Source organism: Tiliqua scincoides, chromosome 14, assembly GCF_035046505.1.
Source record: "Tiliqua scincoides isolate rTilSci1 chromosome 14, rTilSci1.hap2, whole genome shotgun sequence".
NCBI lineage: Eukaryota > Metazoa > Chordata > Lepidosauria > Squamata > Scincidae > Tiliqua > Tiliqua scincoides.
In genome coordinates this window covers 14,523,435-14,545,611 of record NC_089834.1, presented here as the reverse complement: position 1 = coordinate 14,545,611, position 22,177 = coordinate 14,523,435, and the positions used below count along the sequence as shown (strand labels likewise).

The 22,177-nt window shown below is 43.4% G+C and overlaps 1 protein-coding gene across 2 annotated transcripts in view; it reads right to left on the bottom strand.

Moving 5' to 3' along the window:
- Positions 1-1,074: 1,074 nt before the first annotated feature.
- Positions 1,075-22,177, bottom strand: part of ATP2A2 (ATPase sarcoplasmic/endoplasmic reticulum Ca2+ transporting 2) — a 44,614-nt gene continuing 23,511 nt past the window's right edge. The window contains exons 6-21 of one of the 2 annotated variants that reach the window (XM_066609979.1): positions 20,535-20,615; positions 19,371-19,456; positions 17,929-18,393; positions 14,436-14,524; positions 13,870-13,972; positions 13,118-13,249; positions 12,879-13,001; positions 12,409-12,627; positions 11,218-11,553; positions 10,173-10,393; positions 9,702-9,904; positions 8,565-8,650; positions 8,327-8,460; positions 7,649-7,766; positions 7,411-7,531; positions 1,075-1,965 (exon numbers count right to left, since the gene is read on the bottom strand). In XM_066609979.1, coding sequence (XP_066466076.1) covers positions 1,952-1,965; positions 7,411-7,531; positions 7,649-7,766; positions 8,327-8,460; positions 8,565-8,650; positions 9,702-9,904; positions 10,173-10,393; positions 11,218-11,553; positions 12,409-12,627; positions 12,879-13,001; positions 13,118-13,249; positions 13,870-13,972; positions 14,436-14,524; positions 17,929-18,393; positions 19,371-19,456; positions 20,535-20,615 — 2,531 coding nt within the window. In that variant the 3' untranslated portion in view covers positions 1,075-1,951. The other variant, XM_066609978.1, reaches the window with a different exon arrangement.

Sequence of the window (22,177 nt, the reverse complement as noted above, 5' to 3'; positions counted from 1 at the left end):
GTGAGGGAATTTGGCTCTTTGCCCCCTCCTTCAGTGGCTACTATTTGAAGCACACCACACACCTAACCACAGGGCCAAACAATGCATTTGGAGTTCTATTTTTGCCCTTTGAGGGAAGTCCAGTTCTTTTCTATTTCCTTCCTTTGAATAGCGTGGCCTGCCTCTGAACCTCTTGTCTGCTATATGGCATTTACTGTTCCAATAAACCTAAGTTCACAAGCTCCCTAGGGGTGTGCACACCTCACTGTGGCTTTCTTTGGAGCCCGGCCAGCATGACTGGCTTCCAAGAGCCTATTTATGTGGCATACAGAGCAAGCGATAGGATTCTAGCCTGGCGCATTCCAGACTGCAAAGGGGAGGTAGGTTTTCTACATGTACAGGTCAGCCAAAATAGCATTTGGAACACATAGTAGGACCACTTCTCTCCACATTGATCTATCCATCCAGTTGGGCACTCTTTGGAAGCCCTGCTCATGCTTGAGCTCCTTTGGAAGTAGAAGAGCAACAGGGCCATCTCCGTTGTAGCACCCTGATCATGGAATTCCCTGTCTTGCGAGGCAAAGGTAGCCCTTTGAGGAATGAGAGGCCTTGGTTTCTTATGTTTACCATTAATTCTACTTAAGCCTCACTAGGAAAGAGGCTTCCCTGAGACACTTTGAAATCATGGTCAAGCACAAGAGACGTGGATTCACTATTTTCCTTCCAGTCCAACTTGCTGAGATTGGGTTTGGGCATCCAAGCCACACTGATGGTTAGGTCTACTCTGGCTCAGCCCTCTTAAACCTCAGCTCTGTGTGGGCCCTCTCTTGACCCCAAGGAAATGGTTAAGAGATCTGCATGCTGACCTTGAAGAGCCAGTTGAGATTTTGCTTTTATACTGTATTTGCATCTTGTAATTTGTTAAGCACCATATGAATTGGGGGAATTAATCACATAACCAGGAAAAGTGTTTTCAAGGACAGTCTCTCACTGCCTGTTTTTGTCCTTATGGGGGCAGGAGAGGCTACTATTTTTGCCAACAAGCGTACCCCCAGCTCAATTAAAGTCCATCTCAACAAACACACACCAACTACATATCGTAGAATAAGTTTATTTTACCTGAATCTAAGATGGCAGGTGTGATGCTCATCACATCAGCATTGAATCAGAACGTTATTTACAACTTCTACAAAAAAGTCACACATGCTGATTTATGGTCTAAGGTTCATTATTAGGGTATTTTTTTGTCATCATTAAGATAGAATGCATCACAACATGTGAATTGCACCGATGTGTGTCTACGACTTTAGATTTAAATAAGTTACATTATTACAGTGCAAAAGAGACCTAGTTTTGCACACTCCAAGATATTTAAAAAAAGCTGAAGTTATGGAATTGAAGGTTTTAAAACAGTTTCCCAAACATTCAACAACAGTACCGTTGTCAATGAATCTGTATAAATAGAATTGCATATTGTACAGAGCTGTTTTAGGTGTTCTATTAAGATACAATAGAGATTATCGGCTACTTACAACTCAAAAGCATGCAGTTACAGTCCAATATTGTACATTTTATAAACTATGACATTTTACACAACGAAATATGGAGGAAAAAAAATAACTCATCGATCACCACTCTAATTCTCGCTGAGCAGTTTAGGGAGACTCGTCTTCATGCAGCAAAGAACCCCCCCAAAAAATGTCTTTGCAGAGGTCTGCTTGATCAGTTAAAGACTATATTGCACATTGGTAGGATCTGTATACAAACCGAAGCATTAAGAGCACCACACACTTCCTTTACAGAACACGAGCTTTCAGTCCTATTTTTTATTCCCTCCCTAGGGAAAGGCTTTTTTTTTGTTTTGTTTTTCGGTTTACAAGACTCATGCAGATGTTTTCGGTAGATGCGCTGTTAAAGACGCATGCAAACAACAAAAATGAACCTTACATTTTGCTTAGGACTAAATGATTAATTACTCCAGTGTTGCTGCAAAGGAAAAGAGAGAGAGAAAAATGAAACATTAGTGAAAAGATAGATTTTTTTTTAAAGACAATTAAAGCAAGATTTTTCGTTTTAATAAAAGGCTCAAGAAAAAGAAAATGTTAACGCAGTCCGATCAATGCCTTCCCATTTTCCCAATGGGAGAGTACTGGTTAATTGGAAAAGCACAAGAGAGTTAAAAGCTGGAAGAATATCCAATAAGGAATTCTCTGTACATCCCAACTGAACCAACTGTGGGAGCTTGTCAAGATTACACGATTGAAGTTTAACCAACTGCCAATTCTCTTGATTTGGTAGCTGTTGCAAACAGGGAGGGAGATACACTACATGCGGATTCTCCATTCCCTTAAAAGGTACTGTGGTTGTAGTTGGGTGGTGAAATATCTCAATTCCTCTCCACTCTAAGGCCTTCCCTCCAACCCCCTGCGCAAGGGAAACCATTTAACGGTCACCAAAGCCATGGGTACCAGATTCGCAGCCCAATCCTATCCACACTTTCCTGGGAGTAAGCCCCATTGACTCTGATGGGACTTACTCCTGAGTAGACATGCATAGGATTGGGCTGTAAACTAGTTCATATGTCCATGCTCACTACTGGTTGAGTGTATCCAGTAATACATCAAAGGCTAACCACCATGGCTTGTTTTTGTGATCACTGGGTGTTTTTTCAAACATGCAGTACTTTTTGACCAAGACAGTTCATTTAATCAACTGTGAGCCATCCATTGGTGAACCTGCATGCGTCCATCAAACCATGTTTTCGACAAGCTCATTGAAACTGTGGTGGTTTTGAGTCTTAAGTTGCTTGTGGGACTCTTCAGATACCACCAAATGCCCATCAATCTACTTCCCAATGCAATTGTTTTACAGCCTAATCCAGTGTTATGAATCAATGAAGGGTTCCTAACATTTCCCAAACTGCTAAATAAATCCATTTCAGCCAGTTTCCCTGTTGGATTTTTCCAGCCATTACTGTGCAATTCAAATTCTTATTTTAAGTGGATCTTGTAATTTTGGCTAGGTTTTGTTCAAGCCTGAAAAATGCCAAGTTCTTTCACAGCTAGGATACGCCACTGGTTTGCAAAGCAATTTGCAACAGCATCTTGGAATAAAAACAGGGCACGAAACTCTCAAGTCTATTCCGGGTGGCTGCATTAAGATTTGGGACTGCAAGGAAAGAGGTCTTTCCAGATTCAATCCATGTTCCCTATCTTGTCAACTCTTGGTTCTCAAGTAATTTGAGTCTGCTGGCTCCCACCCTACAAAGTTTGTATTAGAAAGAATGTAGATCTCTTTAAGTTAGTTTTTAAAAAAATGCAGTTAGCAGAGGCTAGGGAAACAATGGTTAAGAAGTGCAAATAGTAAACGAGACAGGTGCAAGGACAGACAGGTTCAGTTGTTTACCTATACCTCACTCATCCCGACAGTCTTCCCAGCTTTTCTTTTTGTTCACCATTAAGGATCTGATTGGTCATGTCCTCGGAAGACTTTACAAAGCTGCTGTACTGCATTTTATCTCCACAAGTTAATGTTCCTCAAACCCAGACCCCACCCCCTAGCCATTTCACCACTTGGAAGATCAAGGACCTCCGCTGACTGCTTTTCTCCTCCTCTGTCTCACATAAGTACATTCAGTTTTCTAGATCTTCAGATGATGGAACCAAGATTAGCTTAAGCAACATAAACATCTACTTCATAGTCTTGTTAAATTTTCAGGGTGATGCCAGTAGTAGTTTAAAATCTTGTGCACAATTACCAGCCACAGGGAAGCAACTGTGCAAGAGAATTAAGCCTCTCTCCTCTGCTTGGGGCTTCCTAGAGGCAGCTGGTGGGCCACTGCAGGAACCGAATGCTGGACAAGATGGGCCTTTGACCTGCTCCAGCAGGGCTTTTCTTACATGGAATATGAACATGTGGCCTTATAGGCCAGGTCGCTGACTCATTTACTCTAGTACTGCCTACCCTAGCTTTCGGGCAAAGGTCTCCTCTTGGCCTTGCTACTTAAGCTACATTGCTCTCTATTTCTGGGAAAGACATATCAAGAGCAAAATCATTCTCTAGCATAGTTGGAAAGCACTGTGAGAAATGGAAGTTATCGCAAAATGAACTGAGGTGTTTTAAGAGAAGAATTATCTACCAATACTATATACAATACGTGCTTCAATCTGTTAAATACGAGGCCAGTGGAGATGCTTACAACCTCCTCAACGGCTTACTCCATTTGCCCTGCAAATAGGATTGTTGTGCCAGTATCTTGTCCTCCGAACCACGGACTACACAACACACTGCTACCTCTTGCTGGAAAGTTTCAGCAACCCTTCCTTGCAAAACAGGAACTTCAGTTCTTCATTTGACCATCTGGCTTTACACACACTCACTCACTCTAGAACACAGATATTTGAGGTTCTTCTTCCTTCACTCCAAAATGTGACTATTATGTCTACACCTTGTATTTTTGCACCTTCAAACTACTCTTGCCTTCTCTCCCTTGCTGCCCTTCACACCTGAAACTGGCTACCAGAACACTGGCAGTGTGATGCTGCCAAAATCACTCATGCTTCAGAAGGAACATTTTTGAACTTTGGAGACCAATGGATAACAAGACACAAGATTAGGATGGGTGCTAGTTTCTGGGAGGAAAGGCTGTTACAATCCTAGACTAGGCAAAGCGCAGGCAAGCTAGAGTGCCACAGGAGGCCAGGCAGTAGGGATCTGTGGCAGTCCAAGGTTAGAAGCCAGGGAGCCTGCCTACAGCAGTCTACTTCTCCTACCACAGTGATGCTGCCTGCTCACCAACTCACAAGTAGAGGCAAAGTGAAAGGGCTGAGAAGTCTGCATGTGCCCCACAAGGAGTGCTAGAGTACAGTGCTTTACCACTTGAGGAGCACTTGCCAGAAAGGCTGAGAACATGGTGGTCAACACCCTCTTAGAGGCTGCAAGGCAACACCTGAACACATCTCAGTGTTCACCCAAGAGCCACCTCTCCCAGGATTCATCAGACACTCACGAACATTTGCCGTCAGAAATCCATCATGTGTTCAGTGCCAGCCATGCGCTCCAAAGCAGGACTCTGGCCAAAAATTTTAAACCAACCACCTTTGAAACAGGAGTGACCCAGCAAGTGATTAAAAGACAGGTGCAAAGGCAGCATGTCATGTGCTAGAACATTGCATTTGTCTGACTGATCCTTTACTGTCTTTTGTGGTGCAAATCAAGGAATTCTTCCACTACTAAGAAGTACTCGAGAATGTTGTGACCTTCTGAAGTTAACACCTGTTATCTGGCCTGGCTCATAACCCTTCAGAAACAGAATGAAAACAGCTCCAGCACACCAAAGTCAGTTTACACAGAAGCTAACCTGGGACTGGTGTCCAAGCCCTTCATTACTTCGGAGAGGAGGGGAAGGAGAAACACACCACACCTCTGACCAGAAGCTCTGGGAAAAGTCTCTCACAACATCCAAACCCTTCTAGAGGCATTGACAGTTGCAAATGGAGAGTGACTATGAATTCAGGAAAAAATAGCTGACTTTCCAAGCCTTACAGCTCTCACTAGGCTAGTTCTAAATCTGATGCTGATAGAAATGGGAGCAACAAGCACACTTGTGCATTTGGATCCTATGCTACTGGCTGCAGAGTGCAAAGAGAGGATAATAATGTAGCACAGCAGAGTATCTGACAAAATGCGGCATGAAATGGAGGAAAAATTAGCATTTATTCTTTGACACGTGTACAGCATAAGCTATTCTTGTTTTTTTTTACAGCACATCACCACTGGAATGGTGAAATGGAAGAGAGATACTCACTTCAGTCGATGAATGTTGGAAGGCATTGGAGAGAAACACCACACAGTTAGGACTGTTAATGAACTTACACATTGTTGGTACAGGACTCAGTTTGGAGGGGAGAAAAAAAAAAAACACAAAATCATGCGCTAACATTTATCGTCACAGAATGATGGTGGTTAGTGCCACATTAAAAATAAAAATAATTCTATACAATATGTTCATTTGGTCATGTGGTATTTACAGATTTTACAAAACACACACACACACACACACACAAGTTTTTACTTCTCCACTTGAGGCTAGAAAGGCCAGAAGGCTAACTGTCCCAAGATGTGGCACTGATAGTTCAAGGCCAAACAAAAAAAAAACCCAGTGAACTCCAGCTGTGCAAATATGAGTTGTTTTGTTTCCAGGTTCCATTACAAATGCCCTGATTTTTGTTTTTAATTTTCATTTTTTTTTAAAAGAAAGGAACAGAAAACCTGACACATGACTCTGCTAATTAAAACAAAACTCAACAGTCTCCTAGAATTTAAATGGGGGGGGGGAGAAGAAAACCCACAGAAAACTCCATTTTTTAAAAAGTTTATTTTTGTTGCTGCTTGCTTAAAGTCATCCAGGCAGCCTTTTCCCTCACCTGCCCCTCCCACACCACCCTCCTAAAGTGGGCAATGCTGGTGAAACAATGCTGTTAACAATAAAAATACATAAAGATATTTAAATAAATAATCTTTTAAAAAACCCTACATGTGTTGGGGTGGGGGGAAGATGGAGGAAGAAAAAAAAAATACACTAACATGTTGCACCTGGAATGGGATTTTCTGCACCAGCAAAAACTGGCATACCTCTCACAAAGACGGGCCTAAGCAAGATTAAATCAGATCCTAATATTTAGGAAAGGAGAATGCAAAATGGGAAAGTGGGGGGGGGGTTTCAATGACATATTGAGGTAGCAGTATGATCTGCTCAGTGCAGAAAAAACCATACGAATGACAAATTAAGATTAGATGATCATGCAAAAGAGACACACATAGTTGCATGCTTTTAGTTTAAGAAACTCACACGCACAAACATTCATTCCCTAAAATCTGCTACCAATTTAAGTTTGCTCAATAGTGTCTACTGGCACTCTCTGCCACCCCCCCACCGCAAAACACTTTTGTTTTTACAAGAATGAGTTGACTATTAAACAGAACACTGTACATGCTTCTCCTCTACAAAAAATATTTGCATAAAATAGTGTTAAATTTCTCTGTACATGTCAATGGACACCCTAGTTGTGTATAAAAAGGGGGGGAAAATACTGCTCCCCCACTGGAGTCAGGGGGAAAAGAAAAAAAAAAAAAAGAAAAACCCAAACGTCTAGGATATGAAACCTCAGTCACCAGCAAAGATGTTCATGTGAAAATTCAGCAGAATAAGACAGTTGCTTTAAACAATAAAAAAAAATCGATTAAGTTAAACATCTCTCTGTCAAACCGTTATCACTTCAGGTCAAGACAAGAACATGTCACTAAAGTTAGTGTCTGTGCTGTACAGCCAGATAAGGAGAGGCAGGGTAATGAGAACAAACGGCCAGGAAATCCCTTCGGTGCATGCGGACAGAGGACGCGGTTTGGTGGCAGGCGACACACTATCTTTACCAGGCTCTAGGTAGTTACGCGCGGCAAATTTGAGTGTCTCATCCAGCAGAATGACGGGCAGCGAGATTTTCAACACCATCAGCCACTGGGTCAGGTTCAGAGGTGTGATCTGAAAGATCAGCTGTGGAGGGGAACATAAAGGAAGGTTATTTGGACGCCTTCTCTTTTGACCCAAGCAGGTGGGGGAGGCAGAAGAGCAGCTCCTCTTTGCCAAGGGGGAAGTGCCAGGCGGACTTACTGGCAGTGGCTCTACGTAAAGGATGAGGAAATGCAGGGACATGGACAGGCAAATGGAACCCAGCAGCCAGACGTTCTCCCACGGAGGCATTCGTAGCAAGGACTGGTTCTCCGATAGGCTGAAAGAGAGTGCACACACATAAGGCTTTGCGATTCACCACTGCTTCATTTCTCCATCTTTGTTAAGATTTTAGAAATTGAAACATCTCTTCATTAGCATGGGTATAGTCTAACACAGTGTTCTTCAAAACTTTGGTTTGTGACTCCAAAGAGGTTGCAAAGCCTCATCTGAGGGGTCACGGCAACCTTTCAAAGCTTGCGCAAGAGGGGGCTTGGATCCAATCCAGTCATGGTACTGCCTTATCAGAATTGGGTTCCTGATATAAACCTGCACAGCCTCTTTTTGCTGTCTTGCCCTGCAGCGCCCGAGGCCAGCCCTGCTCAGATTTTAACCTCACAGGGTTGTTGTGAAGACACAAGAGGCAGCGGGGAAAACGGGGCAGGCAAAGGTCCCCAATCTTGTACTTTATTGGGGTCATGGCATGAAAAAGATTGGTCTGAAAGGAGGATCTTCTTTCAGAATTCGCATCTCTGCATAAATGACTTGCTTCATACACCAATCATCAGACTCAAGAAGGAAAAAGCATCCCCTTTAGCTTTCCACTTCAAGTACACTCACCTGTTGAGAGCATTACACATCTCTATAGTGACCAAGACAGAGAGCGCCATGGTCATAGGATACGGAGACTCAAAGACCACACAATCGACACCTTCAAAGTCTGGATTGTCCTCTTTGCACTGTAGAAAGTGGCTCTGGAAAAGAACAGACAGAAAATCACACATCAGCCTTGGCACGATACGAAAGAGGCTTTGCTTTGAAACAGGTTTCCATTTCTGACATATTCGGAAGGAATTACCAGCTGGTAGAAAGTAATTCTTGGACCACCATCCGCAGCAATAAACCACCAAGCAGCAGCGCCTACTGTAGCAGCTCCAACATAGCCTGGGGGGGGGAAGAGAAAAAAAGCATTTTAGTTCTCTCTAGGCTGAATAATGGGACAACTGTACTGCACCCTGACCTCACCTGAACTTCCCCTCTGCCATACAATAGATTACTGTGCAACCCTTGCCTGCTTCCTGCAATCACTGTCCCTGCTTAGATCTTGATTGCCACGCCACCGCAACCAGATCCTTTCCAACGTCACATCTTACTTAAAACTGACCCACAGACATGGCTGACAGCAGGGCGGAAGGAGAGAAATCTACTCTTTCCTCACTGAACATCTGACCTACAACTCCTCCTTACTGGTTTACAAATTAGCATGAATACAATTTTCTTTCCAAGTCTTCTGTGGGTCATACAATTCAATGCCAAGGCGCCACTGGTAGATTCTTTTTAAGCAGGTTCAATTTAATGGAGATGGAGGTCTACATAGAGTGTGGCGATACCACTGTGGCATTTCACATCCCACCTTTTCTTCAACTAGATTGACAATTCATAAGGAAGCTTTCCAAAAAAGCTATTCTGCATTTACAGGCCACTTTTTGCACAAGTGTCTCTCAAAGATGGCAAGGACAGAAGAGGAGCAGCTGCACATGAAAGACGTGTGATCAAATTACAAGGCAAACAGCATCATGGCACAAACAAGGCTGCCTACATAGAGTTGATTAATCAGATCAAACGCGAACTGATCAACGCCTCCAGAAGCGGCATTTCCTTCTTGGAAGAGAAGACAAGGAGTGCCTCAACGTTGTGCATGCTTTTTCTTCTTCAGAACTATATATTTTTCTCTCTCTCATACAAATTTATGCAGATTTAACCAATTAGCTGCACGAGTTGAAGTTGATCAAGCAGGTGATTTACTTGGTCAGGAAGCTGTGTTAATTGGGCTGTAAAAGCCAAAAGAAAAAGTATGGGAGGGTAATACTAAGGAGGACACAAGAGGGAATGGGATGAGGAAGAGAAGGAGAGAGACAGTAGCAGCTCTGTTCTAACCAGGGGCCTGGTTACCAAAGCCTAAATGAACAGAACCAAAACCAAAATGAATACTCACATCCGATAGCTAAATAACGGAAAAAGAGCCAACCAGAGATCAGGGGCTCTTTGGGATTCCGAGGCGGCTTGTTCATGATGTCCAGATCGGGAGGGTTGAAGCCCAGTGCTGTGGCAGGGAGTCCATCAGTCACAAGGTTTACCCACAGCAACTGGACAGGAATTAAAGCTTCAGGGAAACCCAGAGCAGCAGTCAGGAAGATACTGAAGAAACAAAGAGAACATAAGAGATTATTCTTCGCCTCACTACTGCCCAATGTACTCTGGTACTTCAGACTCCTTGTCGCAATTAAGAAACTCATCTCAGGTTTTTTACACTTCGACTAGCCAGAGCGTGGCACAGCCCAGGCCATTAAATGAAACTTCCAAACCAGAACTGAGCTGACACCAAGCGCTCCTCTTCCAACCTCCACAACAGTCAAGACTTTTCCATGGCAAGTAAGGAGAGGCGGGAGCTGTCAAATGCACCTACCAGACGACCTCCCCAACGTTGGAGGAGATGAGGTAGCGAATGAACTGCTTCATGTTATTGTAGATTGCACGGCCCTCTTCCACGGCAGCTACAATGGTCGAGAAATTGTCATCTGCCAGCACCATTTCTGAAGCGGTCTTTGCCACCGCGGTACCCGATCCCATCGCAATTCCAATCTCTGCCTTCTTCAAGGCTGGGGCATCATTTACTCCATCGCCAGTCTGAAACGCAGAGTTTTAGAAGTGAGCGCTAACCTGGGCCATTCGTTGTTCCAGGTTTTTTGATTTACTGGAAGCTACTTGATGGAAGAGAATTACGTGTCACAATTCAGACTTCACCAAAACCTACACACAGACCCCACTCCAATTAATGCGATCTGAAGGCCTTAGGAATGGACCTCAACAAGTGGGAAACCCTGGCCTCTGAGCGGCCCGCTTGGAGGCAGGCTGTGCAACATGGCCTTTCCCAGTTTGAAGAGACACTTGGCCAACAGTCTGAGGCTAAGAGGCAAAGAAGGAAGGCCCATAGCCAGGGAGACAGACCAGGGACAGACTGCACTTGCTCCCGGTGTGGAAGGGATTGTCACTCCCGGATTGGCCTTTTCAGCCTCACTAGATGCTGTGCCAGAACCACCTTTCAGAGCGCGATACCAGAGTCTTTCGAGACTGAAGGTTGCCAATAATAATATCTCTCTACACTTTTCTAAAACATCTCTTCACGTAGTGCTTAGTTTATGGAAATCATGGCCACAAGATTTAGCAATGGCCACTAAACAGCTTTAAAATGGGATTAGACAAATTCATGAACCGACTAATAATCGTGTTGCTTACATGCTACCTCCAGCTTCACAGGTGGTATGTCTCAGAATACCAGCTGTTAAGGAAGCAACAGTGAGAGAAAGCCTGATGATGAAGTCCCATATCTGGACTTTCCTGTGGTGTCTGTTGGCCACTGGGAGATATAGGATGCTGGAATAGCTGGACCTTTGGATTTAGGATGCAAAAAGTGGCCCCCACCACCACTGTGCCCCATAAAGTGCTCTCACCATGGCTGTGATCTCATCAAAAGACTGGAGAAACTCCACTATCTTAGACTTGTGGGAAGGCTCAACACGGGCAAAGCAGCGGGCATTCAGGCAAGCATCCCTCTGGGCCGCTGGAGAGAGTTCATCAAACTCGCGGCCTGTAAAGGCTCTTGTGGCGACATCCTCCTCTTCCCCAAAGATGCCAATACGGCGACAGATAGCCACCGCAGTCCCCTTGTTGTCCCCAGTTATCATGATGACACGGATTCCAGCTTGCCGGCATAACTTTATGGACGAAGCCACTTCAATTCGGGGTGGATCCAACATCCCCACGCAACCAACGAAGGTCAAATTAGTCTAGAATAAGAACAGCAGTTCAAAATTGAAAGTTTTTTAGCAAGCAGCAAAAAAAAAAAAATTTCATCTTTCTCATTACAATTTTAGGTCAGTCAACATTGTTCCCATTTTTATAAGTGAGGAATGGAGCCACCAAAGCCAATAATTAGGTGGGGCTTAAAACCAGAATCCTCTCCTTAAAGGGCAAAATACCATCCAGGTATCTAGCAATACACAGGTCAGTAGAAGATTTATATCCCTCCTTCCAAGAGGTTTTAAAAAATCCCCAAGCAAATGTATATTCTTAAGGAGATAAAAACATATACGCCTAAAATAAGACACACACAAAAAGAACAGTAGGTAAAAATCAAGGAGTCAGTTAATGAGAAAGCAATTTTTAAAATACATTTTAAAATACATTTTAAAAATTCACTGGAAGACTACAGGCTTTAGCCGGAGGTGGAACACTGGCAAAGAGGGTGCTCAAATGGACTGTTGGGCTGGAAGTTCCAATTTCAGGTGCCACAACAGAAGAGGCTCTTTTGCACACTAGAACCAACTGTACTTTAGAAAGTGGTGGAATGAGCAAAAGGGCCTCGCCAGACGACCTTGGCAATTCACTGGGGGGGAGGCAGCCCTTTGGACATCCTGGTCGTAAGCTATTTAGGACGGCAAAGTGGATAACCAGAGTTCTGAATTGCAGCCAAATAAGCTACTGCTGGACTAGAATGGAGTCTGCAGAGGGACACAAAACAATTAATTTTAGCTGTATCCCACCAGCTATCCAAGGAGTGCACCTGTAAGTCCTCATCCTGGCCAGGTTCATATCAAGCACCTTCAGAGCTCCAAATCAGTCCACTGACACTTTAAACCAACCTCATAAGTAATAAAGTTTGCAGAATCTTCTAAGTTCATGTCTTCCCTCCTTGGTGGATTGTCATGTGTTGCCAAAGCCAGGCATCGCAAGGTATCTCTGCCGGTGCCCCACTCTCTGATGACCCCCATGATCTTCTGCTTGATCCCTGGTGTCAATGGCACTTTGGCGTTTCCAACCCTGACATGTGTACACCTATCAATTACGCCTTCAGGGGCACCCTGTAGGAGAACAAACAAACCAATTAGCTTCACAAGCACATGCAGAGTTATTTGCTTTTCTACCACAGAACCATTAAGCACAGAACAATTTTTTAAAATATACTGTATCTATATGGCAGCTTGCTCCCTCCGAGAGCTCAATACTAAACAGAGATTTTTTTGTGACTTGCTGCAAATTACTTTGGCATGATTCCAAGAGCCATGCTGCCTTGCAGCTAATTACCAACGCCCGCTCCCATAAGGATGCTTGCCTTAACGAACATCTTGCTCATGACTGTCCGACTGGGCTTGTTTGGAGTGCAGTACACCGACATGGACTTCCTGTCCCTTGAGAATTCAAGGGTGAACTCTTTCTTCAGGAGTTGCTTTATCACCTGCAAAAAAGACAGGGCGGGGGAGAAGAAAAGGTCAGAATTGTACTGCAACGAGCTTGCAAGAAAGGAGAATTGCTCCATTAGATTTATTATGAGCAGCCTATTGACATACTGACCGAATTGCAAGCATTTGCCCGTTCGATTCTGGACAGTCCTTTCAACTCAGTGTCGAAGACATTCATCTTCTCAACCAGGCAAGTCAGGGCAGTCTCTGTAGCTTCTCCAACCTTCTCATACACTCCTTTAGCCTTCATTAAAATCAAAAGGTGTCACTAGCAGCTGAAAGTGTTACTAGCACAATCAAGATAGCTTAAACATCAAACCTTGGGGCCACCATGATGTCTTCTTCATAACAGACATCCACAAAATCCATTTAGCATGAATAAAATTGGATTTGTAACACAGCCTGTTGATGTAAAGACTGCATTTCTTCGACAGCTTTGTTTTCCAGCACCTAAAGGTAAACTTTATTTTAAACTTCAACTTCAAGTGTGTCTGTTGTCTGTTGTATCTTGAGCCTTGGGCATTAGAGTATGAGGTCTCCCTTTCGAGGGTAGCCCTGTGGGGATAACATCTGAACCATATCAATCTTCTCAGTCCCTTTCAATAGCACTCAGGGTATGTGCTGAAGCTCACTGATAAAAGTGGTAAATAAGTGTTTAGATCTACACTAGCCCTGTTTCCTGAACTCAGGGAAGAACCAGCATTCGTTAACTCTTAAAGAGCAGCGTCTCTTTGGAACAGGCACCCACATGCAGGCAGAAGAAAGACAAACCCTTGAGACTAGCATTACAGCTAATCTTCTCTCCTGAAAACAGAGCAGCCAGCACCATTTGGTTCACTCTTCTCTTGAACTGGGAAAGCTCACCTCATTGAAATCCAGAGAAGAATCATTGCAGAGGGCACAGATGGTTGCCAGTTCTACAAGGCCATCGTACTGACAGCATTTGACCAATTTGTCATCTTTATGCCTGTCAGAAAAAGTGGGGAGAAAGCAGGCTATTCACTAGAAGTCATCATGCATAACACTTTACAAAATTCAAAATCCTAACTGAGAGATGCAAGCTTGGTTGAAGTGCCACCTCACCTTACTTGCTCCCTCAAACCCTTCACAGAAACAAGTGCTCAAATGAGGGAGATTGTAACAGATGCTGGGCATGTTTTGATCAGTGCACATTAACATTCTGTACCATTCTTTGAAACTACGAAGATCTGAAAAGGCATCACGCTCTTTCTTATACAGAAAGAAAATTGCCACATAAAGACCTGTGGCATAAGAGAACTGGCCATAAATGGGTAACAGAAATTAGCTTCAAAACAGAAGATTGTGGGAAAATAAAAATTCGAAGGACCGAAAACCTCTTTTAGGCTGTTATGCATGTAGCCAGAAATTTAAATGAACCTGGGGGTAGACAGCCAGAATAGAGCACTTACACTTCTCCCATGGGAGCATACGTTGAGCCAGTCACTGTAAATTCATTCAGAGAACAGCTATCCCCTTCCACTCGGTCCAGAACGAACATCTGAAAGGAAGACAAGTGTAGCGTTACTAGAAAATCAGCCGAGAACAAATTAAATATTGGAATTTGTAGGATGTCAAGGATATAAGTGGAAAATGTTTGTGAGGGTCTAGTAACTTCACTTACAACCTTGAATTACAAATTCTAAACTGTACTTGTAAACTCAAAGTCTAACCCAGTAGTTCCCAAACTGGGAGCTGCAGAAATCAGCCAGGGGAGAAGCGCAATCCTCACGAAAAACCCGCTACCCTATACAACGTATAGGACTGTAGCCCTAATGGGGAACCATGACCAATGTCCTAGTAGGTCAAGGGAGCTGCTGGTCAAAAACGTTTGAGAACCACTGGTCTCACCAGAGAAATCAGTCATCCAATGTTTCAGGTAACAAGGCTGAGACAGACCTAGACTCTGGAGAGCCCCTGCCAGTTAAGAACATATCAGATTAGACGGACCAATTGTCAGAATAAGAACATAAGAACAGCCCTGCTGGATCAGGCCATAGGCCCATCTAGTCCAGCTTCCTGTATCTCACAGCGGACCACCGAATGCCCCAGGGGACACACTAGATACAAGAGACCTGCATGCTGGTGCCCTCCCTTGCATCTGGCATTCTGACATAGCCCGTTTCTAGAATCAGGAGGTTGCACACACACATCATGTCTTGTAACCTGGATTTTTCCTCCTGAAATCTGTCCAATCCCCTTTTAAAGGCATCTAGGCCAGATGCCATTACCACAGCCTGTGGCAAGGAGTTCCACAGACCAACCAATAAGGCAGCACCAGATGTTCAACATCGCAGGAGAATGATGTTGAGTTTCCTGGGCAAGGAAACTCTTCTATATATAGACAAGGGAGGGAAGGAGCAGAATGTGAGATACTGAAAGGAATATGGAGGATGAGCTGGGGTCATCATAGAAGCATGTAAGGAAAGCTTGCTGAAAAAATGAGTTGAAGAGGAAAAGGATATTTCCACAGAAAGGGAAATCAAGATAGAGACAGGAGAAGTAAAAGGAGACCAAAAGGGTGTCAGTAGGGTAAGCTGGGTGAACTGCACTCATTTTGGAAGCAGAACATTGATTCCAGCAGTCAAGGTGGTCCCTCACCCTCTGCAGCAAGCCCCACTCAAAACAAGTTCCCGACACTCAAAGGGGCTGCTTTAATTCTCATTCAAGGCTTGCAGTGCACATGTCTCAAGGGCTGAAGTTCACAGCACTTGGAGCAATGACAGTTTGGCAACAGACCACCATGCAGAAAATCATCTCCGAGGACGACTTCTGCAACAGCTTCCTGAAGAGACAGCCTCTCCTTGTATACCGGCAAAGGCTGCTTTCCTCTTTACCGCTTAGACGTGTCAGGGCAGCCTTTCAAAATTTTGCAACCGAAGATTTTTCTGTGTTACCTAACCTGACATCCACAGCAGAAAAAAAACAAAAGCTGCCCCCAAGCCCACAATACAGGATTAGAGAAACTTTGCATTCTTCTACAGAAACCAGTATTGCACTGCAGAAGATTCTTTTCAAAAGGAGAAAACCCTTAACTGAGTGCTGAGGAGCTGGCCTCCTTTTTGGCATATGTCTAAGCGACAGGCAGTTACGCAATACCCCTGCAAGTAACCTTCTCCAGAATACTGATGAGCAACTGCTTTGTGTTCCACAGTCAGAAACACCACAGCACCACCACTCTGGACAGGACCAGGAAGTAACACAAATATGTTCACAGCAACTTCGAAAGGACAAACAAAAGTTCGTTACAGGTAAACAACCCATTCCTTTTTTTTAAAAAAGAGATGCAAAATGGGATTGACACCGTTAGTATTGTTTATTCATTTGAAATTCTACTCTGGCCAAATTTCCACCCCGTAGTTGAATCAAAGATGCTCCAATGTATTTAGACTGTGATCCTTCAAAAATAAGAGTCTTATTTTGAATTAGACAGTTCACTTGGTGCTCCTCTTAAGTTATTGTTCAGAATTTCAAGCATAAGTGAGGCACAACAGATTGGAGAGTGAAAAATCTGGCCGAATTGCTAAAGAACACGACCATACTGAGATTAATCAGCATTCAAAATAGCATTCTCGAAGAACACCACATAGAAAAAGCTGGCTCCTCTATTCAGAAGGAAGCATCAAGCATCAAATGCTACACTGGAAACCTAGGCTGTACTGTTATTCCAATACACAGTGATGCGTCTGATTTTAAATTTGGGTCTGCCAGATTTATGCCAGCCTCTCGCTGCTAGAAACCCTGACATGATCCAAAGATGAAGAAGTGGGATGAAGAGACAGAAGCCACCAGGAGGCTGACAACTTAACGAGGAAGAAATCTCCTCAGGCTTGCCTATTCATAGCCTCTGCTATTCCAGTTCTTATCTCCACTTAGTCTTACTCTCTAGTGTTATCAGAAAGCATCTTAATACTCAATGGGATCTTCTCCACAACATTTTAAAAAGGGGGAACAGGGCTAAGTGGAAATCTGATACAGCTATTTGTCCCTGGTTTGAACATATTAATTGACTTACACCGAGTCAGACTGTTGAGCTATCAGCCCAGAATGGTCTACTCCAAATGGTAGCAACTTTGCAAGGTTTCAGGTAGAGATACTTTCCAATCCTGGGGTCCAAGTTCCACAAAACTAGGACTGCACCTGGGATCTTCTGTATGCAAAGCATGAGCTCTATTCCTGAGCTATGATCCCTCCCCCTTAAACCACTTGCCCAGTTGTCAGTGACAAGAACCATGTCCTAGCAATCAGATAGGGAAGCTTCTACGAAGCAGAAAGAGCTGAACTCTTCCTTTTCTCTCCAGCTCCCAGGGATATGCATTCTAAAGGCACCACTTTTTCTCCCAAGGAGAACCCGGCGACTGAAAGCAGGTTCTAGAACAAGGTACTGATCAAGCCCTGTATTTTGTTCACTGTGCAATGAAAAGCATTTGGATAACAGACACAGGCAGCACTCCCCTCTTGATCAATTGCAGAGTCACTGATTTCTGGTACATAAGAACATAAGAACAGCCCCACTGGATCAGGCCATAGGCCCATCTAGTCCAGCTTCCTGTATCTCACAGCGGCCCGCCAAATGCCCCAGGGAGCACACCAGATAACAAGAGACCTGCAAGGCTTCCTGGGAATTGTAGTTAAGAACAGCCTCAATGGATCAGGCCATAGGCCCATCTAGTCCAGCTTCCTGCATCTCACAGCGGCCCACCAAATGCCCCAGGGAGCACACCAGATAACAAGAGACCTCATCCTGGTGCCCTCCCTTGCATCTGGTATTCTGACATAACCCATTTCTAAAATCCAACAACACGTTTGATCAACCAGAGCCTGGAAGCAGGCAGTGAGGGAAACAGATAACCATGCTGGCCAAATTCAAAAAGGAAAGATACAGAGCAAATGACTGAGTCGTACCCTGCAAACTGACATCTGGTTGGTGGTAAGAGTGCCGGTCTTGTCTGAGCAAATGACCGAAGTGCAGCCCAAGGTCTCCACAGAGGGCAAGCTTCTGACGATGGCATTCTTCTTGGCCATTCGGCGCGTGCCCAGCGCCAAGCAGGTGGTAATGACAGCAGGCAAACCCTCTGGAATTGCAGCCACCGCAAGCGCCACAGCAATTTTGAAGTAGTAGATTGCACCCCGGATCCAAGAACCGCCATGGACAGGATCGTTGAAGTGACCAATGTTGATGATCCAGACAGCGATGCAAATCAACGAGATGACCTTGGATAGCTGCTCCCCAAACTCATCCAACTTCTGCTGAAGTGGAGTTCTCTCTTGCTCCGTAGCCACCATTTCATCACGAATCTTGCCAATTTCAGTGTTCACACCAGTTGCCACAACTACACCCATGGCCTTTCCTGCAGCAATGTTTGTACCCTAAGTCAAGAAATTAGAACTCTCTAATTATGTGTTAATCATTAATACAGAAAAACAGGCCAACAAATTAACACTTCCAGGTAATATTTTAACTACAAGTGTTGTCATTTATCTTGATCAGATCTGAGATCTCGGCGTGCACCTATTTCCTATGTTCCAAAATCAGTCTTTGGCAAATGACAGATGTACCCAAGTTTGCATGGATTCAGTATCCGCAGTTACAGTTATCTACTATTTCATGGATACCGGGGGGGGGTGCCTTTTTAAAAGATGGGGAAGTGAAGGGAACATTAAAATAGCTCTGTTTGCCTTAGTGCAGCAAAACAGCTACATTTTCAGAGCTTCCAAGCTGCCTGTAGCCTCTTCCTAGCTGCTCCAAGGCGCCTCCTTTCCACCAATGTCACCCCAGAATGCATCGTGATGCATTCTCTTCCTGATTGTGACGCATTCTGGGCCAAGCTGATTGAGTCATAAACCAAGCTGCAACAGGCCTCTTTATCACTTGGAAATAGTCAGGTGGGCAGTGCTATAAAGACACAACCATGGCAAAAAACTGTCAGATACACAAGGTTCCAGATTCAGTCTTCAGCCCAGAGGGTGAGACTATTGATCCAAGACAACCTTCTGATATCGATATGTCCCTATCACATTGTCCTCAACTCCCTGAAATATCACAATTACACATTTCCAGGGCTTCCCTATTTAAATGTTTTTTCACTTTCGTATATGCAATTTTCTTCTTCACGTGTATGGCTGTAGCAGCAGAGATTACAAAGTTCAAAAGATGCAATTTTTAAAAGTCTCATTTAGTTCCATGCAAGGTAACCATTTAGATGACCAAGATATTCATAATACTTTCAACATGAGCTATCCTAAACAAAATGAAGGTTAATTTAAAAAAAATTCACCAGGAAGGAAGGCAATGTTGTCCTTAATTAGTCCACACAAAGAGGACAAACACTGAAAGATATACTCACAGAGAAGAGCATGTTCTTTTTGTCTTGGTTCACTGCACGAGGATCAGGTACAGGGTCCGTATGTTTAATGACGGATACAGATTCACCTACAGGAAGGTTAAGGTTTTAAGCAGGCTTTGGGTCAATATGGCAAATTTTGCATCTAATCAAGAACACCTGTGAAAACAGTTACATCGAAGTGCAAACATTATGTAGGTTTGCATTCCAATGCATCGTGTCTCCGTGGAGGAAAGCTACCACACTGGAATCACCCCACTTGGTGATTAAATTTAACTTTCAAAGAAGGCATAGAATGTGAAAGGAGAGACCTAGCAGAACACTTGCATCAGCCACAGGTGATTCTCAAAGGTTTTATTCAGACTTACTTTCAGTCAGACCTATTGATCAGGAGAAAAAAAATAGAAAGCTAGGAGAGATGTCCATCTAAGTCCTCAGTGGTTTATATACTTTGTGTTTCTGGGCATGAACAGTTCCAGAATTTAACCTGACCTAAATTCTACAGAACAGGCACATTACTCTTGCCTTTAAAATGTCAAAGAAAAGGCTTAATGTAGCAACTAGGACACAGTACAAGATTCTCGTCTCTTCAACAATTAGGTTGGAAAAAAAAATAACTTTCCCGTGGAAAATGAGCAGTAAGCTTTTGAAAAGAAAAAAAAATGAGATAACTCAGAGGACATAACACACTTCCACTAGATCAGACATCCATCTGAATATCTGATCCACCATTAATAGTGTCAAACAAAGATGGCAGGAGGAAGGAAGAGTCCATATTCCTTGTTATAACCAGAAGATCTCAAGGTTCAAATTTGATCATTCTTCGGATTATACAGAGAGGCAGCTTTACTTCACTGCAGCTTAGTTTTCTGTATTAAAAAAATTTTAAATTTCAACTTTCAGATCTGATATTTTCGGTAAAACATTTTAGTTTTACACAACTGTGAATAATTACATGAAATAACCTTAATAGCTTCCACTGAACTGAGCCCATGTAGTGTGTTTCCAGGGAAGCATGATGCAGTTATTATCTTACTTAGGTTAACAGAACTCTCAGGCATAGTTCTGCGTGAACAAGAGCAATCAGGACTTGGTTTCCAATTTGTTTTCAAAGGTAGCCCAGAATGGGAAAAAACCACTTTACCAATAGAGTTATGAACCACATACCTGTGAGAATTGACTGATCTACTCTTAGAGTGGTGGATTTTATAGAAGTAATTCTTATGTCAGCTGGAACCTTGTCACCAACTGTGAATTAAAAAAAGAACGTATATGAGTTTGACCATCAATGAACTCAATTTTCCATATGTATAAAGAAGGCGTCAGAGTAAAGAGACTATGAACATTTATTCCAGATTTCTCTCACTTCAAGAAGAGAAGCAGCTAATGTACCCTTCAGAACTTCCAGTGATAAGGAACTCCAAACATGGCTTGGAACATCCCAATCTTTAGAAGTGTTTCTCCATGTGGGTTGCTTAGTATGGTCTTCAAGGTTTTAATAGAGATCTAAATTGTATTTTGGTCTGTACAATTGTATTGGACGTATCCAAAGAGGCCCATACGTGCACACACCCCCTATGGAGCTATAGCTTTCTAAGAATTCTGCACAAGTCCCTGAAGACACTGACATCTGCCTAGATCCAAAGAACTCGGCAACCAGTTCTGTCATTCACTTGAAGTGATAAACTATTTTGCAATCTGAAGGAGTTGCAGATTATGTTATAGTATGTGCACGAGTGCGTGTGCATCTAATGTTCAGTGGGGAAAAAGGGTCAACAATCTCAATAGGCTTGCCCTTGCACACCAACATACACCACAGTTCTTTGGAGTTCAAGAGGTAGCTGCTGCAAGGACTAAATTTTTGGGCATTCATCTACATTTCATCTAGTAAGGGCTTCTTAAAGTACTACACACGTGAAGTCTGGAGGAAGACTTCATTAAATTATTTATTCTGTCAACTGCAACCATAGCAGGGAATTTAAAGCATGCTGAAAGCCCAAGTTCAGGGCACTGAAGCTACTTGCATCATTGCTGATTCTGTCACAGAAAGTGGACTTGTTACACCACAGTCCCTCTAGTTTTGCTGCAGGGACGCAGAGAGTAAACGTTAATTCCTACAGGACCTGCTTATGCAACTGGAAGTAACAGCACACACAGGGAGAGCAAAGCTGTCAGAAGGGCTGCTACCTGTAAATCCTAGGTCTGTAAAGGAGAAACCATGCACCATAGGATTAAGCACACACCATGAGTGGCTTTGATGCCCAAGGTTAAAATTACAGCATTGACCCAAGCAGAATCTCTGGGGTGAGACACACTGCACCGTACAGTTCGCTATTTAGGTGAAAGAGACCAACAAACCAGCTACACTAATTTTCCTTTCTGTTCCATTGCTGCACACAAAAACCCATCTAAATTCACTGTGCCCTTGAGCAGCAAAGAGAAAATAGTACAAGACAAACAATGACCAAGGCCAAAAATGGGCAAACTATTTGAGTGCACTCCCTTGGATGTCGTGAGGAGGTTTATATGGAGATACATGATAGCAGCTGTTTTTCCGCTATCACAATTCCACCAAACAGCAGGCTCCGACTCGGCACAACGCAGGCAAGAGCCCATCAATCTGTAAGGGCGCACATGGTTGCTGGGTTCTCAAACAGCTGAGCATCTCAAATGTACCACCACACTTGACAATGGAATATTAGAAGACAGGATCTTTTTACTGGGCATTTATATAGATCAATCTAGGTACGACTGCTATAAACAGTGATAAAAAATGATGGGAAGAAAGTACTGAAAGATCAACCTGTGCT